We start from the raw sequence: 16409 nt of genomic DNA on the forward strand, positions 1-16409 counted from the left end.
GGGTCTCCAGCATATGTCATATGCTGCCAGACTGAAAAAGCTCCAGCTCTATTCAGTAGCATGCCGCCTGCTCAGAGGTGATCTGTGCCTTACGTACAAGGCCATGTCCAATTCAGAATTAATGGACATGCTCCACCTCAAAAAATCCAAATCCATCAGAGCCACGAGAGCTAAAGATCTGAACCTCAGCACAAATATGGATAGGACATGCTGGAGTGACAGATTCATGGCCCGGGGGCTTCCCGCACTCTGGAACGGGATACCTGTCCATGTTAGGCGGAGCCCCTCACTGACTCTCTTCAGGAGAGGTCTGGACGAATAGATGGGTGATCGTAGTTTTACCCCGGGGGTCATCTCTGTGTCATTGCTAGATAGAGGCACAGTAAACTAAATTTAATTTAAATTGTACACTTTTGTATCATTACATGGGGTGGCGAAAGCCACATACACTTTGGCTAGGCTTATAAATGCAGTAGGGCAGATAGCCTAGTACTATACTATGAAACTATATATATATATATATATATATATATATATATATATATATATATATATATATAAACCCACCACCAGCACCACAGGGTTAAGACATCATCCCTTGTTTGAGCTGAAGCACATTTTGGAAAAAGATTCTTTCCATATATCACACATCATTTCAACAAACAGTGGCCCTCTGTAACAAACCTGAACACCACAACACTACCCAAACAGAAGAATAAAAGAAATTCTGCCAAAGATAAGTAGCCATGCTTTTTATGCACAAAGTCAGTCAATATGATACAAGGCCGAATTCTTACACATTGCTGTTCTAACTTACATGACTTCAGCAGTGCTAGCTGTTTGAAGTTCAGTATCAATCTGTGACAGTGAGCAGTTCCCAAAGTCCAACCTACAATGGGGAGAAACAGTGAACAAAAGAAATCATACACAGTAAAGCAACAGTGATGTGCTTAACATTTTATAATGCAAACATGCATACACGTACACATAAATAAAACATACATAATTATACATGTTTGTACAAGTACATCTGTGGTATTTTATATGGGTCTTTAACAGTCACCCCACTCTCTAACTAATGCTACAGTGAAGTCCTTTACCATTTCTAGTTTTTAGTTATAGAACCTTGCCACTAGAATGCACAAGTGTAATGACATTAGCAAACTCTTCATTTTACTCACATATATTCAAAGGATGTTTAATACATCCTACACATTCTATAACCCTTGCCCTTCCAACTTAATTAACAAGGGAAGTCACCCCCATCCTTCCAAGAACTGTCAGCTGTTCCTTTGACGCGTGGTCCATTCTTATTTCTTTTTCTTCTAGGTTATTTTTTTGCCTCCATGACAACTGACCATTAAGTCTCTCTCTCTGTCTTGAGCCCTTTTACACTTCTTCATACAATGAGGAGACCCCAACATGACAGTAAGAGTTAACTAGAAGGGCTATTATTCAATCAGCCATAGAGGCAAACATATCAATCATCCCTGATTTTGCAGAATGTCCCTTATTTTACTTCATATTTTTGATCTGCTCCTCAAAGAATGTGTATTTTTTGTGGCAAATCATTGAGGATAACAGTCACTAAATAACAGCAGGCGTTAATATCTTTCAGAAAATGTATGCTAATATAAAACCTATTACTGCAGCAACATCTGAAGTATATAAAAGCAATATTTAGAAACCTGTCCCTGGTTTGGGGCTTCCTTCCACTATTGTTTTTGGCTTTGTCCCTGTTTCCTGCACAAGTAGGTTAAGAGTTATGCATGAAGGTGGCATGCACACTCACTGACATCCCAATATTGTGGGCATATTTAATTAAGCTATAACCCTTTTTTGGTCGCTGACATGAACACCCACACCACTGTACACAGCCTACAACCACAACATCCTTCATCTGCAAGTCTCCACCCACTTGCTAATGAGGACTATGAAGCTAGTTTGAAATTAACAATCCCATGTCCCCAGTCCTGTCCATTTTGTGTCCTTACATGGTGGTGATCAGCCAACAAGAAGCCACCTCTCCATCCCTCAGGATGGCCAAGGCAGCTCTTCCAGCATCCAAGCGACTAATCAAACTCAGATCACTAATTCACAGTCCATTCTTCCACTGCTATGATTCCCCAACTAAAGGAACTTGTTTTCAACCTCAAGCCCTGGCTATTAGCATCATTAGTAGATGACTTATTCCCACATCAGCGGGTCACCCAAATCATATAAAAAGTACAAAACGTCATTGATAAGTTAAAATAACAAAGCTTTTTTCTAAGATTACACAAGGTAGAAGCTGCCACTCACTACATCAGGAAAACATTCAGTGACATTTTATATCTGCCTGGGACTGACTGACAACATATGTCAGAGGAAAGAGGGGAAATAAAAGAGCCTCATTACACAAGAATTAAGTCACCACACACTAAAATAACTTAGAAAACATAATATATTACATTTGCTGAATGACTGTGTGGGTGAGGGGTGAGAGGGCATGTAAAGAGGGCAATTTTCCATATATATATATATATATATATATATATATAGAGAGAGAGAGAGAGAGAGAGAGACACACACACACACAAACTGAATGTCAAATTGGATGTCATCATTCAAAAGACTAAACTTCTGCATTTCTTCTTGAATACTTTATCAATGTATTACTAGTAGTCCTTGGAAATGAAGCACCACAAAGAAAGAAAAACAAAACACATGAATTTCAGAAAATAATTCTGTACATTTCCTAAATATCACAGACCAAGTAATTCAGTGTGCAGTTTGGATTGTTTTTTTGACTGTTTCCTTCCAGACCTGCCCATTTCATTTTGAGAAAAAACACTAAAAACTCAATGTGGTGATAATGGAAAGAGATGCAACAAAACTAGAAGAGAATAATACTAGGACAAATATGAGAATATTACAAAAAAGGTGGCAGCATGATGCCGTACAAACAGCATTTATATGGGAACATAGGAATTATACTAGGCAAGTGATGATGGATACCATAAGATACACCTTTAGACAATCCCGTCAAGCACTCAGCACTGCTTACCTCCCAAATCAATCAGAGCCTTACATGATAAGTCTGGTTTAATTTGTGTCTGCCCATCCAGTCATCAAGACTAGCCTTAAAAAATAGCCAAATCAGTATTCTGTTTGACCTGCCGTGGCACTTTATTCCACAGGCTGGGTATAGCTGAGTTTGGAAACTACCTCTACAATTAGTCTTGTTTTGTACAGGCACTGGTTTGATGAAGAAACAGGTCAAATAACATTGGATCTTTCATGGCTCAAAAAGCTACATACAGGTCACCTACGAGCAGCTGGTAGGCAAACGAGTTTAAGTCGTAATGCTAATCTTTTAGGATAGTTCTGGGGTTTCAGACCTTTAATTTTCTTGGTTAGAAATCTTTGCGGCTTTTCCAGTTGAGCAATATGCTTGGATCTATATGCATCAAAGGGGCATTGCACTTAATGATAGGTCTGTTAAGGAAAGAATACAGGATAGGATGACTTCTTTGGCCACATCAAAATATACAGCATGCACAGATCACTATCCACAGCCTCTGTAACCTTTTCAAAGAAACATCCTAGGTTCAGGAGTCAGGACCTCCCCTTCACAAAACCAAATTGTGTGGAGTCTAGTTCAATTAAGTTTCCTACATCTGTGTAAATGAGTTATGCTATGATATGTACCAAGACTTTGCACATATGGCCCTTGAGTCTAACAGGTCTATAATTCCCTAGGTCTGTAGAGGGGCCACTCTTGTGTGGGGCAGTTATACTGGCTGTTTTCCAGGCAGCAGGCACAAACGCTGAAGTTCAACAATTTAAGTAGATGCTCGATAATGAATACTTGGCATTGAGGAGAATTCAACTAGCATGCTGTCTGGTCCTTGGGATTACTGCATTTAGCCTTTGACAGGGATTCTAAGACTAGTTTCAAGGTTTGTTTAGGAGAAACTAAATATTCAGGGAAAGTGAGGCTAATAATGAGGGTAACATGGAGTAACGTTAGTGCTAAATTTGTCTGCTAATATACTGGCTATATCCTTCTGATCAGAGTTTGTGATATTAATATGGATGAGCTCAGTACATTGTTGAACATTATTCCAAACTTTTCTTGCATAGCTGAAGAAAGATTTACAGTTTCCTTTGGTATCTCTGGCAACCTTAAGATCGCATTATGCTTTACATTTTCTAATAGTGCTCTCAAGATTCTTACTGGTATGTTTCACAAAGGTCTTGAGGAAGGGGATCAGAATTTCTTGCAACTTTTCACTATTTACCTTCTTTTCTTATACAATTTCTTTATGTGGGAGCTCTACCAGACGGAGTTATTCCTGAATTTACTAATATATTTAGGGTGGATGGGTACTGACTTTTTTAGGCAGCTATTTAGGTGCTGACAAAAGTCAGAAGTGAATGCAGCAGCTTTCTCAGTTGGGTTTATTTGCAAGGAATTCTTGGGAATATGGGAATATTGTATATGTCTACTACAAGTTGAAGTAGGTTTGCTCTGGAGAAGTCTCTACATATGGTCTCATTTTTTTATGGGATATTCCCCCACAGTTAGCCAAGGGTATGAACATATGATGGGTGTTAAAACCATGGTACAGAGGGAGTGCTGTCATTGCACTGAAACTATGTCTCTACAACAACTGGAAAGGCCGCAGAAATATGTCACAAAGAGGATTACTGGCCTCAAACAGTTGCCCTGTGCAGACCATCTCAAAAAACTCCAGCTTTACTCCGTCGCATATTGCCTACTCAGAGGTGATCTCTGCTTAACATACAAAGCTATGTCAAACCTAGAGCTGTGGGATATGCTCCCCTTAAAGAAATCCCAATCTCTCTGAACTACATGCTCTAGGGATCTAAACCTTGTCACCACAATAAACAGAACATGCTGGAGGGACAGATTCCTGTCTCAGAGACTTCCCATACTCTGGAACAAACTGTCTATCTATATCAAACAAAGCTCCTCATTAGCACTCTTCAAGAAAAACCTTGATGATTGGATGGGAGGTAGGAAATTCACCCCGGGGATTACCTCTGTGGCTCTACTCGACAGGGGCACAGGAAAATAATTTTCTTGGGTGGCGAAAGCCAGGGTACCATTTTGAATAGGCTTATGAACCTATGAACCTATAACTACACAAATATCAATGTATATATAACGATATAGCAAGCTCAGATGCTCATAAGCCTAGTACTTATTATACAGCAGGAACTTCTTATTGTAACATTTGTTAATGTCTGTTATGTACTTTGCAGCTAAATATTCTAGTTGCCTACTGATGTACTATGTTCTTCATCTGTAAATATGTTTGTAGTTAATTGCTATGTTAATCAAATTGTTAATCGCTATGTAAACCAATGTAACTATTGTCTGTTTATTTTAACTGTGGAGCTTTTCTCCCCAGGCCTCCGCTGAAAATGGACCTACATCCAGTCGGACACTCCCGGTCAACAAATGTAAATAAATAAATAAATAAATGTGTTCAACTTGCAGCAGACCCTCAAGTTCTGGCACCTTTCTATTTAGACTCCTACCATTGAGTACTGCCAGCATGATGTTCAAATCTGAGTATGAGCCTGTTAAGAGGAAATGTCCAATATGCGAATACTGACTAAAAAGGCACTACGAGGGCTGCAAATGGTTTAGTCAATATGTTGAAGCTCTGATTTGAGAGATGTAAGTAATAATTTCATAATTTCATGCCCTCCAGCTTCTTGCTTTACAAACCTGGGGCAGTGTGCAGTCAAATCAGAGACATAAAGTGCAAATAAAAAATACAACTTAAAAATGCAGCTCTACCTACATTTCCCTAATCTCCAACTCTTGAGGATTCATTCACAAAACCCCGAGTCCCTCAGGATCCATTCTCTGAGCGACAATTCCCCAGTGATGGACTCACCAGTTACTGATTTCTATAAGAAATCACTGCTGGTATGGTTTCTAAGTGTATGCTACCAATAATTTATTTTGGAAGATTTCTCTCTTCTTCATGTTTGCGCAACTATTGAGTTGGTATATATAAGTTTGGGGGGCTTGCACTCATGTGGGAATGCAGGTAGGCTTGCCTTCCTGCAAAGAATACTTACTTTGGTGCTTTGGATCCCAAACAGTAGGAAAAGCTTTGATGAATTGCATATGTAAAAAAATTGTTTTATGATACCATTTACCTGCTCCTAGCATGAGTGCAACCTAAGTTTAGTGTTCTTCAACTTACAAATTTGTTTTTTTATGTCTTCGGTACTTAAGATTATAAGCAAATAGCTTACTGGAAGATTCTCCTTAAGCACAAACAGCTTACTCCTCTTTAAAAGTATCATATCCTAACCCTTAATTAGCTCACTATACTGCAGCATTAGGATTATGTATCTGAAGCCAATACACCATTATTTATTAATCTGGCAGTGCAATAGCTGGGTCCTCTTATCCATGCCTTTTTCTTTGCTAAACCATATAATGATTGTCAATTTTACAGTTACCTTTGATTTCAATCACAGCACCACAGGTATATAGCCAAGAAAGGCCACTCATCACCCAGTATTTAAAATGATTTAATTGCCTGAAACACAAAAGAAAAACACTGCTCCTTTGTGAAAGAACTGCAATCAGGTACTACGTTGGGATTATGTGGGCATTTTATTTATTTATTTATTTTACATTTGTTGACTGGGATTGTCTGACTGAGCTGAAGAGCCCTTTTTCAGCGGTGGCCCGGGGAGAAAAGCTCCAACATATTATACAATTTTCATTATAAATTAGCATTAAACAGCAATGTTACAGGATTATTACAAGGTATTAAGTAGCAATACAATGTTATACAGCGTCAATAATCAGGAGTATAGCATAACTATTTCAAGATGTATAAAAAGAAATATGTCATTAAGATGAGTATAGATTTTGGGGTATGTGGTTAAAAAAAACAGTTTTATCATGATGTAGTTGCATGAAGGTAAGACAATTACAATAGGATGTTTCTCTGAGGCAATTTGCTTAACAGATTTTAGAAGACAGTAGAAAGAGTAGTCAATGAAGATTAGAAAAAGCTAGCAAGAAGAGTGAGTTAAGGGCAGAAAGTAGATTAAAGTATGAGAAGTAGGGGATGTTTAAGGAGGAAGAGTGCAGTGGCAGGACCAGTGACTTTTAAAGTGCTCTTTAGTGGCTGTCTTAAATTGTTTAGGATGTGTCCTGATTTCTAGTGGGAGCCTATTCCAGGCAATAGTGGGGTGATAGCTGTACATGTTGCGTCCAAATTTAGACTTGGGTTTGTAGATTTGTAGTAGGTCTTGGTTAGAGCTTTGGAGAGGTCTGGAGGGAGAATAATGGGAGATGAGAGGGGATAGTGCTGGGCAGTAGGAAGGCTGGTATAGGGTAGAATGGGTGATCTGGAGCTGAGAAAGAAGAAGCTGGTAGGGTAATTCAAGCCAGTTTAGGTGTTTTAGAGAGAGACAGTCATGGGATTTGTAGGTCTGCTGGGCATCAAATCTAGCTACCTTGTTGTAGGTAGATTCAAGTTTGGTCAGGAGTGCTGGGTTAAGATTTGTGAGAGTTTCAGACCCACAGACAGGACCCATTCAGTTTTCTAGTGCCATAGTAAGAGCAGGATCCCTGAAAAGACTGCTTCTAATTCTTCTCTTTATAGATGCTGAGCTCAAATAAGAAACTCTTTTGGGTTTTTATTTCCTCCCTCTGCCTTTTCTCAGTGCTTAAGTAGTATATTTTGCTACTTTGATTGTTTTTTTTCTGATTAGAAATTGTGCATATATTTCTGTTTTTACTTGACTAGCACAGTAAGGCCCATTGATTAAAAGCTTTATTTGTAAGTTCTGATAGGAAAACTTGCCGATATTGCAATTTTATCTATGGGTTATGATTATTTGAGGTGATTGAGCAGGGTTACAACATTTTAAATTATTTTTTTCATTTAAATTTTGATGTCGGCACTATTTTTGTATGTTAACAATTTTGACAGGAATGTTTCATCAGTTTTATTTATTGTCTAATACTGTGTTTATGTGCATTCAATTTGACTGAAACTAGTTTCTTGTCCCCTTGACTTGAACTCTGATACTGCACCCCCCACCATCTGCTCCTTGTGTTCCCAAAAAACATAGAATTAAATAAAAAAATATGCACCATCATACAGCTTATGACTCTGAGTAGCCTAGCTTCGACAGGCTATTAAACAATTTGCCTTCTTTTCCCTGCAACTCCTTTGTTGTAGTGTTAATACCACAACTGTGCATGACATGAGGGTCAGACATCTCCTTCAGGGCTATACAACTGCCTGATATAGGTATGGGAGTACCAAACTCTGTAGGTGCAGGGGAAGTCAGGGGTCCAGAATCTGTTGTCAGTCTTGATATGTATCCCCCTACAGATTCTCCTACTAGTGTGATACATGCGTAAAAGAGACAGATGCCCCACCACATTGCAGGGCTAATACTGTTTCTCCTGAGCTGGTGGCAATGGTTCACTCCATTATTCAGGCCATTGATTACAGTCTGCACAACCTAGTTTTGACCATTGCTGGTGCTCTCACCCCCATTCAAATACTCTAGGATCTTGATTTTGTAGGGGATCTATAATCTGTGGTTTTGAAAATGTCTGATTGGTCTGTTTCCTCTGAAGATGAACAAGTTCCATAAGCCAAACAGATGCTTTCTTTTTCCCATATGCTGACTAATTCTAGGAATGTATTCTTTTGGGAGCAATCATCGGCTGCCCCCAACATTAGCAGGGTATAAGATCTTTTCAAGGACAAGGCCCTGGACATGGCCACCTTCCCTCCACTGATCACTGTGTTGGAGGATAATTTTAAGTAAGCTAGCAATTATCCTCTGCTGAATGATTCTCTGCCTAATGGACTATGTTTTCTCCAAACCAGTCCCTTCAGCAATTTTAGGCAACTGGCTAAAATCTCAGGTAAAAAAACTAGCACAGGCCAGCAGGGTAGTTTCTAAATTAACTTCCAGTTTATTTGCGGAAGTTAGAGTTGAGGTGTATGTATAGATTAGAAGAGTCTGTTGCATAGTTAAGTTCCATAGGAAAGAGATTGTTTCAAATACTTCTTAAGTGTGTATATGTTTTAAGCGCCTTGGAGGGGGCCAAAACTGTTTTTGGAAATGCAGTCACATCAGTTGTGATAGGGAGGTATACTATATTACTCAGTCAGAACCAGAACCTTTCTAATGAACTTAAAAATGAGATTCTGAATGCTTTACTTGATTCTGACTATATGTTTAGTACAGCAGCTAATTAGATCCCTAACAACTTGATGACGGGAGTAAACTGATGCAAGGGGTGTCAATTTATTCCTAATGTTCCCTTCCAACTAACAAGATAATTTTCAGTGGTTTATTTATCTATCAAACTATCTATCTATCAGAAGATTGAACGATACAGAAACCAAAGTACTTAGAGGAAATGGCAGGATACATTTCTGCCGAACATAATGAGAGAGGTTCCCTTCTCTAAATTTCAGCTTATGACTTTACAGAGGTGCAGCACCCATCACTCTCAAAGTTACCTTCTAGGTACCCCAATTTGACATGTAGCTTTCAACAAGATCTGTGGTTTCTGATGAATGGGTATTCTACTTTGTTATCAGAGGCAAAAAGAGGTAAGCAAATCCACCTCCATTGTAGGGCGTTCTCAGTCACCCATCAGGCCAGACACTGTTATTCCTTCCTATACTGCTGGACTCAGGGGTCAAAGAACTGGTCCCTCCTGCAGAGAGACAAAATTAAATTTTTTTACTCTTATGGTTCCCAAATGAGACGTTGGACCTATCCTTTCTCAATATTTTGTCAAGGTACCTAAGTTTAATATGCTCACTATGCAGTCAATGCTTCCTCTGCTGCTGGTCTGTAGTTTCATGGTGACCCTGGACCTGAAAGATGTGCATCAATTTATACTCCATGTTCATCTCTTCTGGACATACCCGAGACTTGCTGCGTCAGGTTAGTAGTGCTATGCATTACCCTTTGGGCTATCCATGGCACCTTGAGTGCTTAATAAATGCGCTGCTCCAGTACCGGCTCACTGTTGGACTACTGGTATTCTCCTCTTTCCTTACCCTGATGACTTGGTAGTCTTTGCGGAATCAGTCCCTAGAGAAGGTCTTGACCTTAGTCTTCCAGCTAGGATTTATGCTGAACTTTCAGAAGTCATGCCGAACACCCTTGCAAAGATTTGTCATCCTGGTGTGCTTTATTGACTCTGATAAAAGAATGGCTTTTCTTCCTGAAGTCAAAGTCGTGACTCACCATACTGTGTTTCAGGAATTCTCAAGGAGAACCTTTGCCTTCACAACAGAATTCCTAAAAATGATCCTCATGGTACCACTGGCTAATCTCCACATGTGGAACATTAAGTGGTAAGCCCAGAACTGTTGGACCCAGAGCCTACATTCTCTGGAATCTCAGTTACCACTGCTGCCTTTTATTAAATCCCCCATTGTGGCATAATCTATCCTGATAGATTTGTCCGACTTTGCTTGGGGAGCTGTATCAATGGGAATGCAAGTGCAGACTACATGGGGTCCCAAGGATGTATGGAAGCACATCAATATCAAGGCAATGGTGGCAGTGTTGCATGCCTTGAAAGGTTTTTTTTTACCACCTATGGACTCCAGGTCCTCATCTGGTGGTTATGGAAGACACTACAGTAATATGATACCTCAATAAATTCTGAGGTCCATACCCTCAGTGCCGGTTGGTAGTGACAGCCTGGGAGCTGGCCTTACAGCATTCACTGGCTCTTCAGGCATCATATAGCCCATCAGAGCAAAATGTTGTGGCAAACTGAGCAGATCTTGGGTAGACCTGCATGAGTGGAAGCTTAAGGTAGTGGGGGTTAAGGATCTAGTCCAGATGTGGGGTAACAAGCTTAAACAGATCTGTTCACCTTCTTTTAAAATACATAGCTGGAGAAATTTTGTTCCAGACATCCTTGCAGCTATGCTAGGAATGTTATTATGTGCATTCCACCTTTCCACTGATTGGCAAGGTACTTTTGAAGATTCAGTAAGAAATGTCAAAGATGATTGTGTTTACCCCCATTGATACAGGCAATCTTGGCTCTCCTTTTTAATGGCATTGGCCAACAGCAATTACCACAGACTTCCTCACACCCTGAATTTGCTCACACAGTCTCTGGGGGTGACAAGGGAATCCCACTTTGAAGCAACTACAAATGACAGCCTGGATGATTCAATCTTGACTCAGTTTAGGGACTTGTTTCATGAGGATGTGCAGTGGGTGTTAAAAGAGGCCTGAAAACCTACTACTAGAATATCTTATGTTTACAAATGTATAAGGTTTTCTAAGTGGTGCCTAAATGGGAACAGACGGTCCCTCAAAGTTAACATTCCTCTGGTCTTGAAATATTTACGTGAGCTACTTCAGGATGGATTATTAAATGCATCCATTAAGGTGCATTTAGTGGCCATCTCTGCTAATGGATCTTTCTCTTTCTTCTTTTTTGGTAAAACAGTTCATGAAAGGAGTACTGTATATGAGAAGCCCTCGCATGCAAACACTTCCTTCGGGGGATCTCAACTATGTTTGGAGAAGCTGACCTTACCACCTTTTGAACCTGCTGCTCAGGCTGATCTGAAGTTATTAATATAGAAAATTGCTTTGCTTATTGCTCTGATGTCTACAAAGTGAGTCACTGAGCTACAGTCCTCATGGTGGAACACCTTTACCTGATTTTTGACAGGGATAGGACTGTGCTGTGCACTAATCCCTCTTTTATGCTTAAAGTGGTCACAGAATTAACCTTCAGTCGATCCTTTACCTTCCCTTGTGTTCTTCCCAGAGCTTAAAAATAAAGGAGAGAGAATACTTTACACTTTTGATGTGCACTGGCAGCTCACGTACTGCCTTGACAGAACAAAACTCTTCTAAAAGGCTGAAAGGCTTTTCATTTCGTACACACGGTTATGAAAAGAAGGAGGGTTGGCAAGAGACACTGAAGCAGCTACGACCTAGCTTCATACACTGATAGCAACTAATTAAAAATCTAATCTAATATGGCTACCCAGATGCAGAAAAAATGAATATGCAAACTCTCTTGCACTGAGAAGTATCCACCTGACTGCATCAACTATGCATTCTGCATTTATCCAGTCATAATGTATGTATACATAGTCATGTATGCACACACACACACACACACACACACACACACACACACACACACACACACACACACAAGATTTACACTATAGGATCAGAAATATCCATCATGGGACCCAGCATAAATAAAATCTCTAACCACAGTAAGTGGCCTGTTAGCCAAGTTAAATACTCTTTGCCAAAAGTAAGAGTCTTTCTCAGTGGGTCTAAAAGCACCAACTTGGCAAGGTTTATCAATTCTAGTCTTTACTATGCACATGACTCATTCACAGTCTGCATCTCCTTTATTAACTGTAATCTGCCTTGCTAACAATTTATGAACTAGTACAATAACATCTCTCTGGTCTGATATGGCATATAGCTGCATCTCCAGTTCCAACCTTTCCTATTATTTTTATCTTACCACCTTTAAGAAAAGGTTCCTTACCTCCCCTGTGATGGTTCAGAATATGTCGGTGTACGTGTGGTTAATTTATCAAATGTATAATCCATTACATAAAACTAATTCCTTGCTTCATTGTAATAATTTGGTCACTGAACACAGTTAAAACTAACAAAATTCAAACTCTGTACTCCGTACCATATACAAAGCATGCTAAACTAATAAATGCATTCCCATAAAGTGCATTGGGGTCTTCAATGGTATTTTTTCTCAATGTTATTAACACCAAGGGAATCAGTGAGAAATCACCACTTTCTTTCATGGATGTCCAAGATTAAAAGGTGCTTTAGGAGGAAAAATAATGCAGTTAAAAGGAGAAGTTTACTTAAGGATAACCTGTTAATCTAAGGATGTTAATTAATGACTTGTCTATTAGTCTTGGTCTAATGAGTTCCATTACAACATACCCTTCAGACACAGGGAGGATAACAAATTTTATGTTTTTTTCTAGCTGATAGACACAGCATTTACATGCAGCTGCATGTCATCTGTCCTATACAGTTTAGAGAATGTGTACCAAGACAGCTTCTCTCTCTCTTTCCCAAGACTAGCTGATAACAGTTCTGTTCCTACATGAACAAAGCTGGCAAGACCTACAACAGAATCCTAAGGCTTATGTGAAAATTTCAGCTACTCTTACAATTTGTGCAGGTGTGCATAGGTCATAGTCTGTAAATTAATAAAGACTGAATTCCCAAATTGCAGAAGCTATATTTTCCCCAAGAAATCATGTTTCAATTTACTACACTGTTACTGCATAAGAGAGATAATTGGATCTCAGTTTGGATGACTGAATATTAAGCGTCAGAGTCTCAGTTAATGGAAAGTATCTACTCTTCACCAGTGACAAGGATCCACTCTCAGCTGTACCAAGGGTAAGTGCAACAAATGAAACATTATAAAAGCAATGATTTAAACAGTTAAGTTATATTTTGTGCAGGTCATACAGATACCACTGATATGTTGCAGATCAGAATATCCCTTATGTACTACAGCATTAACTACTAACTAGACTTGATTATACAGAAAATAGTGCTGTTTATATCCTAAGTTTTAGTCCAAGCAAAGACAACTGTAATGATTTATGCAATGAGTTGTCCTTTGAAAATTTCTAAAATAAAGAATTTAAACCACATTTTAAAATGTACAGTTGTGACATCCTTATGTGCTCTTCAACAATCTATACATTTCAAACAGATATACATGGTGTTGGCAAGATATCCAAAATTAGCCAAAAGAGTGTCGCCACCTTTCTAGGATGTTAAATGAAGACAGTGAAATGTCTTAAAATTATTATTAAAATGATTTAGTTAGTGCACTATATTAGCTGTAATGTTTGAGAGGGTGGAGCCACATTTAATGGCCATTGTACATGAGATAAACCTGGCAGACATCAAAACAAGGAATTTGACTGTTAGGGGAGAAGTAATGCTAAGTACGGTATGTAGCCTGACTAATATGTCAAATGAGACTGAAGCAGGCAGACACTAAAAAAGACACAGGAAAGAAAACACATGCCAGTGTAGTCTAGCTATTTCTTCCTGCCATAAGACTTTGCATCTAATTAATTAAATAATTAGGAATTAGATTTTTTTCTGCTGGATGTGCAAGACAGGTTAATAAGAATTTAGCCTTGCAGTCCACACAAGGTATAAAACATGTAGCAGACTATGTGATTCAAAGTTTAAATCAAATGGTGGTATGAATTGGAAGCTTAGACTTAAATGCATATCATAGGACTAGGAAATAACAACCAAGACAAAGGATGTCACCAGAGGGTAAAGCACCTTTCAAGTAGGTGCCCTTAGATATGTTTAAATGCAGAATTAAGTTGTATGTGGAAAGAGAAGACAAAGATATCCTGGCTTAACAACCTTAAATTGTTGTGATAAAAGATAAGAGCTCTAAGATGGCTGAACAATGAGCAGCAGACAGACCTCTCCCAATGTTAAAAATGAAAGTGATGTACAAAAGCCAGTAAATATTAACAGTTTGGGTAAAATTCACTTTTAGTCACTACACTGCCTAGATGTCAGCAAATAAGAAATTTAGAGAATACAAGAGAAAATCAACCAAAAGAGGAGAAGAAAAAAAACACTGGTTGTGAAGAACATTGACCCTTGCAGTTAGCCAACAAAAGCAGTTCATGTTTCAGGTTTGGTACAGAAAATAGTTTCCAGTATTTTAGGGGGGGGGGAATCAATTGCTCTCAGAGGTATTTAAAATAAGAAAGACACTGGAGGAATACAATAATGTCAAATGAGAAAAGGCTGTAAAAGGCAAAATAAACTTTAAGTAGCTAATCAGATAAGCTGATAAAACTTTAGAAATCATAGGGTGAAATGAAGAAAAGGCTAGATGAATATGAAGCTTCTAGAAAAGAACTGTTTCAAAAATAACAGAGGTAGAAGACTAAACATGCACAGAAAAGCTCAGATTTACTGCTCTACCAGAGAAATTGGAAGGAATAAATTACTTTAATTTTATAAAAGTATAAATAAGTAGACTGCTGTTCCACAGCTGGATTTCTTAACTGAAAGGGCACATCGACTATATGTTCCAACTCTGATCATGAAAAAGCAGCCAAGACCTGTATTAGAAACTGAATGACTGAATAAAAAATAAGAATTAAGAATCCAGGCCAGAAGTGAAGGTGTAAAAAGCTTTATGTATAAGCGCTTTCGTCTAGAAAAGACTTCTTCAGATACAATCTTTTTATGCCTTCACTTGTGGCCTGGATTCTTAATTCTTATTTTTTATTCAAGACCTATATTAGAAGAGATGCAGCCATAAAAACAGACTGCACCAATCCTGACAAAACTGTGGAAGAAGTAAAAAGTATTAAAAATAAAACTGTGGACACCAGCATGCTTGTAGAAAATGATTATTCTTCTAAACCAGGCAGAAGAAAAGCAAGTTTATCACTGCAATTAGGGGATGTTGAGAGGCAGGTGTGAGATTCAAGCTGCTACATCTAGCTGTATTTAGACTATATTTTCCTGGGGGATCAAATACATTTTTGGATGCAGTACATGCTAAGGAGGAAATAAAAAAAGTTTAGCCAATAAAGAGTGAGCCAGCAAACTGAAAGAGACTCTGATTCTCATTCTTCTGACAATAACAAAACTCTCAAACAGAATTTGCCAGTAAAACCTTTTCCATTGTTCCAAATGAAAATTATGGACAGACAGACAAAGGATCCAACAGCCCACTAGAAAAATCAGCAGTACCATGGATTTTGAACCAGAAACCAGTGTAGGAAGGTGGAAATGATGAAAAAGCTCAATAAGAATGTGAAATTAGTGAATAAATGCAAGAATTGTAAAGTGTCATTCCCATTCAATACAGTTTAGAAATAAGAGCTATGTTTACGAAGCAAGTAGTAGGAGAAAAAGACTGGAAGTTTGTTGACTGTGTTCAGCTGGTGAAAAGACTCTTAAAGCAAAATTCCTACTCTGTCATTAACACTTAGAAGGAAAATAAAGGGACTGAAGATGTAACTGTACACATTTTTCTTGTTTTAGTAATATCTGCATAATAAATTTCCTGAAGTAAACATCATGTTATTTTGTAAAGTAGTTCTGTATTGTATGCAGCTATATTTAAATGTGAGGTGGGATTCTTATCAGTGACTGCTGTTTATGCTTGTGATACTAAAAATATGAAAGCAATTTTTCCTGATTGTAAAAAGACAAAGGCTGGATTTAAGCAACATACTGTTCTGATCTTAGACTGCTGGGTGAGGATGTAAAAGTGTATTAATCACACTATATGTGAATGAAATTATAATAATTTCCCTGTTTTTTTTTCAACA

The 16409-nt window shown here is 38.4% G+C and overlaps 1 protein-coding gene across 2 annotated transcripts in view; it reads right to left on the minus strand.

Moving 5' to 3' along the window:
* The window catches only part of ATRAID (all-trans retinoic acid induced differentiation factor), a 425080-nt gene that overhangs the window by 249668 nt on the left and 159003 nt on the right, over positions 1-16409 (minus strand). For both annotated transcript variants that reach the window (XM_044061492.1, XM_044061491.1), the window contains exon 3: positions 818-889. In XM_044061492.1, the coding sequence (XP_043917427.1) occupies positions 818-889 (72 nt within the window). The remainder of the gene's footprint in view (positions 1-817; positions 890-16409) is intronic.

This window comes from Protopterus annectens, chromosome 2.part0 (assembly GCF_019279795.1).
Source record: "Protopterus annectens isolate FY-2018-M chromosome 2.part0, PAN1.0, whole genome shotgun sequence".
Lineage (NCBI taxonomy): Eukaryota > Metazoa > Chordata > Ceratodontiformes > Protopteridae > Protopterus > Protopterus annectens.